The sequence below is a fragment of the Gymnoscopelus braueri genome, assembly GCF_963280865.1.
Source record: "Gymnoscopelus braueri genome assembly, chromosome: 7".
In the NCBI taxonomy this organism is placed as follows: Eukaryota; Metazoa; Chordata; class Actinopteri; order Myctophiformes; family Myctophidae; genus Gymnoscopelus; species Gymnoscopelus braueri.
In genome coordinates, this window is record NC_137608.1 from 50,685,254 (window position 1) to 50,695,114 (window position 9,861).

Below are 9,861 nucleotides of genomic sequence, written 5' to 3' on the forward strand. Positions count from 1 at the left end.
GCTCGCAATGCGGTGCGAAGCTACGCGTTGGTGAGCTTGTAGATCTGCTATTTTCACTGTTTGGATCCCGGACTCCCGGGAATACGTCCCCATTTCTCTCCTTTGGGTCTTGAGCTAAAAAGGTTTGGTAACCGCTGTGTTAGATCATTGATGGTAATTTCAAATTCTTTTTATACACTTTATATCAGTTGAAGTTCTTTGTGCTCCAGAGGTCAACAGCTCTTCACTTTAAACATTTACCTATGGACACTATGGAGCTTCTGCTTCAAAGAGAAATGACCCTCAAACTCTTCCTTTGATGTTCTGAAGCAAAGGACCAGCCTCTGTGTGTGTGTGTGTGTGTGTGTGTGTGTGTGTGTGTGTGTGTGTGTGTGTGTGTGTGTGTGTGTTAGTGCATGTGGTTTTGTGATGGAGGGTGAGGAGGTCAAACCATCAATAGTTAAAGCAATGTTTGAGGAAGTCATCAGTGGGTGAAGAAGAACTTTCTGGATTTTCCAAAGTCATACTGTAGCTATAGGCTAAAATGTCCCCAAAAAAAAAATCCAAAAACGTTTCACAAATTATCGGAAAAGAAACACTACTTCACAATTAAAAAAAATAATACCAAAAATAGCAGATATACAGTACATGCTCACAATAGTGTCACATCACAACAGCCAAACTGAGGGACTTTATGTAAAAAAGCTAGCCATGGTTCACATGACGCTTGTCTGTCACGAGCGTCATGTGAGAATTTCTGGTTTTGGCACATTCTCCATTTACAACCCGTATATGTATAGAGTATTTATTCAGTAACAGTGTTAAATAGCTCTATATTGTGATAGTAATCATTACTATAGAGTGTTTGTTCAGTAACAGTGTTAAATAGCTCTATATTGTGAATGGGCACTCTCTCTTGATTGGCTGAAATTGGCAACCCACCTGCAGTGAAATTTAAGAGAACATGAGGCACAATTATGTTTTCTCATTCCTTTATTGATATTGTGACATTCCATTCAAACCAAGCGAATTAAAGCCAAAATCTAACATCTGAACTTCAAACCATTCATGATCAGGGGCCCAGATCCCAGGGGGGAAGGAACGGATAGAAACACAACAGTGGAGCTGAAAAACGGAAAGATAAATAATCACCTCAGACCACCCTAGAGGGTTTAGGTCCACACATCACCTCAGACCACCCTAGAGGGTTTAGGTCCACACATCACCTGAGACCACCCTCGAGGACCAGGTCCACCCATCACAGGGAAATAGTGATACAAACACATTAATTATCACACATTATAAATGATTACATAATAATAAATGACTTATGGTCAATTATAAAATAATAAAACCTTTTTCACAAACATGGTTGACTGACTTCCATTCAGATGGATATTAATATTATATATGTTATGAAGAACTCTGATTGTGTGTGTGATCATTTATTTAATGTTCAATATAGTGTAGAACTGAAATATTATGTTTGTGTTTTCTGACGACAGAAACTATACAAAGTAATTTGATGAACCGCCCACACTAATTGGGACTCCCTCTTCCTTTGGTGTGGCGCCCAGGTGGCGCCTAAACCCTGACCTTTTACCTCACATAAACTATGTCTATAAACCTAACTTTAACCCTAAACACTGACCTTTAACCTCACATAAACTATGTCTATAAACCTAACTTTAACCCTAACCTTAACCTCACCTCAAAACCACGTCGACCTGGGCGAAACACCTGGAAAAGACAGTATTTATCGTTAGCCTTAGCTAGCCAATTAGCATGTTTAATTGTTTAAAGAACTCATTAGTGAAAAAGGTTGATGATGTCATCATTGTGCTGCTGTTATGAGTATTTAAAAGCTGAATGGACACACATGTATTTCCTCCTCTCTCCACCAGGGGTCATCGCTGACTCTCTGCTTCTCTGAAAACACACCCAGGTGTTCTGTGAAAAGACAATAAACCAATAAGAATCAGAATGTATTAACTGTGTGAACATGTTAACACTTTAGAATAACCTTCCCTTATAATAGTAAATTAATCATTCCCAAATTATGAGTTAATGTGTTATTCATAACTTGTTAAATGTGTGTTAATGGTTAATGATTTAAAACTATGCTATAAATGGTTGATAGATCATGATCATAGATCATAGAACATAGATCATGTTATTATTAAGGTTAAGGTTAAGGTTAGGTTTATAGACATAGTTTATGTGAGGTTAAAGGTCAGGGTTTAGGCGCCACACCAAAGGAAGAAGGAGTCCCAATTAGTGTGGGCGGTTCATCAAACTGATGAAAACACACACAAGCCCTTTCATACACTTTTATACATATAAAAAAAAGAAACAAAGTTCAGTAAAAAGAACGAGGAAGTGAACCTGGGTGTGTGGGAGGAGTCTAAAGATCGTCATTGGTTGTCGGCACCAGAATACGACCTGATAGAAGAAGAAGAGAGACAGTTAATACACACAAACAAATGAATTATATGTACTGTATTGTGTGTATTTCTCCATAAAATGCATAAATGTACACACAATAACACAATAACACAAATAGCATTCAGTCATCAGAACTAATGTGAACATTTGACTCTTATTTAGGACTAAATGTAACACTGATGTATTAAAGCTAAATGTAACAACATAGAACACACTTTGACCTCTAACTAGGTCGTCTAAACTGGTCTAAACCGGTTAAGGTTCAAAACCAATATAAACCAGTTTAGGTTGTGGCTTTACATATTTGTTTGTTTGTTTGTTTGTTTGTGTGTTTGCATTTATGTGAGGGTTCCACATGTCATGTGATCCTCTAGTGATCTGACCTCATTTCATCCACTGGTAGTAGATTAATTAATGAAACATGTTAATTAAACATGCTAATCGCCTCATTTCTTCCACTGGTAGTATGTTTATTATTTAACAAGACCAGGAGACCTGGTTCTGCCAGACCCAGAATAAGTACTTATTAGCTCTGATCTTACTTTATAAGATCAGAGCACTACGTCACGGCTAAGCCGGACTTCACATGACGTGTCAGCCTGTGTCTATGCCCATGTATGGACGAAAGGGGGACAGACTTGCCCATGTATGGACGAAACAGATACAAAGCCTCATGGTACAAAGCCTCTATACATGGAGGAAACAGGTACAAAACATACACTACGTCACGGCTAAGCCGGACTTCACATGACGTGTCAGCCTGTGTATACCCATGTATGGACGAAAGGGGGACAGACTTTTTTGGCTGGGGCCGGAGGACAAATGACCCCTGCCCATGTATGGACGAAACAGATACAAAGCCTCATGTAAGCCCGACCCCTTGGGTCTGGCAAACATGTTAATTAAACATGTTAATCACCTCGTTTCTTCCACTGGAAGTAGATGAATCCAGACAGGAACAAGACCAGACCCAGAACCAGACCTGATGCTCCCATGGCCACCTTGTTCTTCACTGACTCTGGCATGGAGTCATCTGAAAATACAAATATCATATCATATCATATCATATATCATATATCATATATCATATCATATCATATCATATCATATCATATCATATCATATATCATACTATCATATTATTACAGTAGATTAAACACCTTGTTCTTCACAGACTCTGACATGGAGTCATCTGACAATAAGCTACAACAACCAAACACAATAAACAATAAACAGACAACAAAGTCATTGTGAGTCTGTTAAGTCATAATGAGTCCAACCCTATTGGTCCAGTCCTTGAGGAGTTTGTCACCTGATGTGACATGTCCTTCTTAGAGCTAAATACATCCAAAACAAAGGATATGATGATAGATTTTAGAAGACATGAATCAACCTTTTACTATGATGATTATAAACCAGGCTGTGGAATGTGCAGAAAGTATCTTGGGACAGAGTCATAGACTCAGAACTGTGAGGCAGTTTGTAAAAAAGAACATCAGCGCTTGTTCTTTCTTAGAAAACGGTCTTGTTTTCACATTGATGAGACCATGATGACTCTTTGATCTGCTTTTATCAAATCAATCTGGTCTTTTATCTGTTTTTATCAAATCAATCTGGTCTTTTATCAGCTTGTATCAAATCAATCTGGTCTTTAATCTGCTTTTATCAAATCAATAAGCTCATAGCGCGACACCGAGTGCTGCGCTATGAGCTTGTAGATCTGCTATCTTTGAAAAATTTTGAACATTTGTGCAAATGTTTGAATATAATTTATATTTTTTATTTTTTAAACAACATTTTTAACTCAAACATTTTCTTCTGGAACAACATATTTTGATGGGGATCAGCGGCCAAAAACATCAATTTGGGGGTCCTTGACAAGAAAAAGTTTGAGCACCACTGATATATTTTTTCAGAAAAATCAAGACATATGTTGAGAGACATTTGACAGTTACAATGTTTGCTTTAAAAATATATACATTCAAAGATTTGCACAAATGTTCACGATTTTTCAAAAATAGCAGATCTACAAGCCCACAGCGCGGCACTTGGTGTCATCTACTGTCAAAATAGTGTCATCTATTTTGACAGTAGATGACACTAGATTACAGTAACTGACCCCAGTCCATCTTGATAGGCGCGGTCAGGCTGGGATGTTCCACCATGCATGTGATCTTCTCTCCTGATCTGTAACACACACACACACACACACACACACACACACACACACACACACACACACACACACACACACACACACACACACACACACACACACACACACACACACACACACACACACACACACACACACACTGGTAGTACCAGTAGAGGTGTCTATTAGTTGTGTATTTCTATGTACAGGTGTCTGTTAGGTGTGTACCTGGGTGTGTACTCCAGGTAGGAGTGGTACTGGTAGTACCAGTCTCCATCAGACAGCTCATCAGTAGAGGAGAGACCAGAGGTCAAAGGTTCTTGACCTATCCACCAGGTCACCAGGATCACTTTAGGATAGAAGTCGTAGCTGCTGCACCTCAGCATGTGAGTGTGTTCACCACGACGAGGGGGAGTCTCTGACTTCAGTCTCACTTTGGGCTCCACTCCTAAAAAAGATGATGATGATGATTATTATGATATTTATTATTATATACCAGTCATAGGAACATGTCATTATAATTAACACTTGTATATCCTCCAAATGCGATCCAAATGACAGATATGGGGGTATGACACCCCCATATCTTCAAGACTCTTCTGCCTTCTCTAAAACACCCTGGACAACGCTCCACAAGTCTTAAACTCTTCTTCCTTCTGGCTCCCAAACGGTGGAACAAACTCCTCATTGCAGTTAGAGCTGCAGACTCACTTCCAATCTACCACCATAATCTGAAGACTGTAGCCGGTGGTCTCTCCGGTAGGAGACTCAAAGAGTCTCCTTTGAGTCTCTTACCGGATACATTAGCAAATTTCCACCGGTAATCAAATTATTGTCTCAGGAATGAGACAAAATGTAAATAATCTCCATGAATTCAAGGCTTCATGGGGTGTTTAATTGATAGAAAATAAGTCATATTTGGGGTGAACTACTCCTTTAAGTGTTTAATAGGATCTGAAATGTTTGTCAGCAGATTAAGTAATGTTTTATAATCATTATCAGATCAATATTAACACCATTAATCATCTCTGAATAGAATCATGTGATTTCATGTTATAGTTTATGAGGTGATGAGTGTTGAGTGCTGCTCTGAGATCAGCTCACCTCTCTTGTTCAGAACAGAGGAGTAGTAGATCTCAGTGTTGGGTTTGCAGAATGCCTCTCGTCGTGATCTCCTATAAGCCAGTTCTCCAGGATCTTTATTGAGGCGCTCTGCGTTCTTCACACCAAACTCAGTGTATCCAACATACTGATCTACTCTACTGTCCCACCTGATGAACTCATCACCATCGAAATTAGCTGACTGTATGTACTGTATGTCCTTCAGCTCACTGGAGTTAAACACACAGCGGTGAGCCTGATAGAACACATATCCATCTGGAAATAGACAATTAAAAATGTCATTAATATTCAGTTTTATTATCATCTGTATAATATCAACACTAGGCTAACTGCCCCCCATCGACCAAACATGTCACTACGTTAAGTCTAAAATAGGTTCAGGATGTGAAATCTGGCATTAAAATGTTTTGAATGTATATTGAATATCTTAAATACAATTAGATTGAGCTACCAGTTACATTTTGTTTCTCTATGTGTCCAGTTGTCTAGCGTGGCTGAGTAAACAAGGACTCTGTCTGTCTGTCTGTCTGTCTGTCTGTCTGTCTGTCTGTCTGTCTGTCTGTCTGTCTGTCTGTCTGTCTGTCTTTTTTATACCGAGGCTATTTGAAAATAGCAGATCTACAAGCTCACTCGGTGCCACTCAGTGCCGCGCTACGAGCTTGTAGATCTGCTATTTTCAAACATTTGAGTACTTTTACTTTTGGTACTTGTACATTTTGATGCCAATACTTTTGTACTTTTACTCAAGTGCATTTTGAATTCCTGACTTTTACTTGTAACAGAGTAGCCTACTTCTAGATTGCAGCATTGTTACTTTTACTTAAGTAAAAAATTTGAGTACTTTTCCCACCACTGACTCTAGTCAGCAAACAAGGTAAATAGTCACATAAGTAGAGAGTAGAGAGAACAATGTAGAGCCTCAAAGAAACTATAGGATACCAGGTCAATCATTATAACAATCAGCTGAGTTATATTAAACAAATAAAGGTCATTATTTATACTGTAATTAAAGCCTGCATTGCAAACCTAAACGAAAACACTAAACTGTTGCTTTCGAATTTAAAATGCAATATTTTATATAACCCCCAAGTGTATCAAATAAATCATCATTCAATTCAAATAATTGAATGAGTGCATTGACTTCTGAGGGGTCCCCAGAAGATTAGCTTAATAGGTAACATTGTTTTCTCACTCAACAGTAAACAAACCAACATACAGTATAAGTGGATACAGGATATCTGCACATTTATAAAGTGACAATTTAATGACTTTAAGACCTTTTTAATAGCAAATTGGCCAAATTGTCAAATGAATAAGAGAGAGGCAAACGTTGTGAAAATAGCCGATCTACAAGCACACAAAAATATGATTATTTTGGGAGGTCCCCAGTTCAAATAGGATTATTGTGGGGGTCCCCAGTTCAAATAGGATTATTTTGGGGGTCCCCAGTTCAAATAGGATTGTTTTGGGGGGTCCCACCCAGTTGAGATAGGATTATTATTTTAAACCCCCCCCCACCCCACCCCAAAGTGATAGGCCACACCCACAGCTTCAAACCAACCCCCCAAGGTGATAAGCCACGCCCACCCCCAGCCGAGAGCAGATCTACAAGCTCATAGCGCGGCACCCGGTGCCACGCTATGAGCTTTATTTGTATTAATCAATAAATTAAACAACCATAAAATAACATTAACAACACACTCTACCATCCTTCAGTGGTGGAAAAAGTACTCAAACGTTTTACTTAAGTAAAAGTATCACAAATGTTAATATAGAGAAATACTCTGTTGGGCGCGCTCCCACCGCACTTTTATTTTACTTCTGGGGCGGAATCTGCCAATGCTTTGTCAATGTAAATGCGTGGATTCACGCAAGAGCGGATCTTTCCGCATGTCGCGCAGACCTTGCGTTTATCCGCTCTAGACGACTTGTCCATTTGAAGCAGAAAACTGCTGGAGGCAGGAGCTGATTTCCCCCCTCTGTCCAATTGGGTGAGTCGAAGGCGGACCGTCCCAAGACTCAGGAAGCACCTTGGTGCTCAAGGCAGCAGGCGGTGCGGGCTACGGGGAGGGTCCTAAAAGTGAGTGACAGGCGCCGCGTCACTCACGTTTTTTAGAATCCGCTGGCAGCAAAAAACTGTGGCCGCGCACAACCTGCGTTTAACGCTAGCCGACCATGTTTTGGTGGGAGCGTGCCCTTAGGGCGCGCTCTCACCAAAAGTTGGCTGGCCGCTGTTAAACGCAGGTTGTGCGCGGCCACAGTTTTTTGCAGCCAGCGGATTCTAAAAAAAACGCTGTGACGCACCTGTCACTCACATTCAAGACCGTCCCCGTAGCCCTTACCGCCTGCTGCCTTGAGCACCATGTTGCTTCCTGAGTCTTGGGACGGTCCGCCTTCCACTCACCCGATTGGACAGAGGGAGAAAATCACCTCCTGCCTCCAGCAGTTTTATGCTTCCACTGGACAAGTCGCGTAGATTCAGGAAGCACCATGGTGCTCAAGGCAGCAGGCGGTGCGGGCTACGGGGACGGTCTTGAATGTGAGTGACAGGTGCGTCACAGCGTTTTTTTTGTATCCGCTGGCTGCAAAAAACTGTGGCCGCGCACAACCTGCGTTTAACAGCGGCCAGCCAACTTTTGGTGAGAGCGCGCCCTTACAATTAAAAGTCCGGAACTCAAAATGTACTTGAGTAAAAGTACAAAAGTATTGCATAACAATGTACTTAAAGTACCAAAAGTAAAAATACTCATTATACAAGTTTTGAAATGTATACACATCTTTTGAATATAGCAGATCTACAAGCTCACAATGCATCAAATCGTGATTAGTGACGCATTGTGAGCTTGTAGATCGGCTATTTTCAAATGGCCTATAGGGCTGAAGTGGTTACTGTATGTTTTGTAATAATAATCAAAATATACAAAGTAACTAGTAACTAAAGTTTTCAAATAATTGTAGTGGAGTAAAAGTACAATATTTGCCTCTGAGCTGTAGTGGAGTAGAAGTAAAAGTATTGGAAATTGGAAATACTCGAGTAAGTACAAATGCCTCAAAATTGTACTTGAATACATGTACTTAGTTACTCACCTCTGTAATTTAATTCATGAATCACAGGAACATTTTGATGGTAACTGTTGTATAATCGTATTATCTTGGATTTTGACATGATTCATATGTCTTTTAATTGAAATCCAAATAAATAAAGTAAAGTGTATCAGATACGCTCAGTGGTCATTGGTCATGGGCCGCGGTAACACGCCGTCCCACCAGTCTTTTGAGCAGGAGCACGCACACGCACATGCATCGATTAAAACAACCCTTAAGTTCACACCTCAACAAAGGCTGCCGACTGCCGGGTGTCACACCAGGTGAATTAACATAGGAATGAGCCTAGATGCATATCAATTGTCCATTGTGTGACCTGTAGTGTAGGTGTTAAGCCACGTGCGCGTGACGTCTTTAAAATAGTGTCCCACCAGAGATAGATTCACCAAATCAACACTGGATACGCTTCCTCAGACGCTTTTTGGATGCTATATGCTTTAAAAAAAAAAAATCTGCACAGTATACTACGTATATAGTGTAACACGGTAGAACACACCACTTCATCTACATAGTTGTACCATCTACACCTCACCTACAGCTCAGGCTGTACAGAGCAGATACTAATGCATAGATTTGTAAAAAAAAAAAAAAAAAAAAACAATCACCTTGAGCACATATTCATGTTTACTAGAAATACATATTATTTAGAAAATATTTCACCATAAATGCTTAATATACATGTTTAAACATTTTCATTAATGTTAAATATATTCAACCGTTTTAGTTAATAACTATTGTGTTCATAGTATTCATGTACCTTTCACTGGTGGTTTCTTCAAGGCAGTGCGAATGGTGTCCAGGTTGTGTTTGCAGAGCGCCTGCTGATTCAAAGCTAGACCATAAGTTCCTGCACCGTAGGTCATATGATCTACAAACGGAGGCTGAGGCTCCACCACCTTCCCTTTGTTGAAGTCTGCATACGCCACCACTTCACCATCCAGTGCATACATGTACTCTTTATATGGGTCTTTAACTGTGTCTGAACAGCCAGTGAGTTGAATGTCCTCATGGAACACTGGAAATAAAACAAAGATGAAATTAAATTCAACAACAAA

General features: G+C 39.9%; 1 protein-coding gene across 6 annotated transcripts in view; it reads right to left on the reverse strand.

Annotated features, from left to right (window-relative positions):
* Positions 1–954: 954 nt before the first annotated feature.
* The window catches only part of LOC308089219 (H-2 class II histocompatibility antigen, E-S beta chain-like), a 43,162-nt gene continuing 34,255 nt past the window's right edge, over positions 955–9,861 (reverse strand). For 4 of the 6 annotated variants that reach the window (XM_080433807.1, XM_080433808.1, XM_080433806.1 and 1 more), the window contains 7 exons: positions 9,564–9,821; positions 5,684–5,956; positions 4,808–5,027; positions 4,544–4,611; positions 3,344–3,457; positions 2,365–2,421; positions 955–1,929 (listed from right to left, as the gene is read on the reverse strand). In XM_080433807.1, the coding sequence (XP_080289933.1) occupies positions 2,384–2,421; positions 3,344–3,457; positions 4,544–4,611; positions 4,808–5,027; positions 5,684–5,956; positions 9,564–9,821 (971 nt within the window). In that variant the 3' untranslated portion in view covers positions 955–1,929; positions 2,365–2,383. The remainder of the gene's footprint in view (positions 1,930–2,364; positions 2,422–3,343; positions 3,458–4,543; positions 4,612–4,807; positions 5,028–5,683; positions 5,957–9,563; positions 9,822–9,861) is intronic. The other 2 variants (XR_013933475.1, XM_080433809.1) reach the window with 2 other exon arrangements.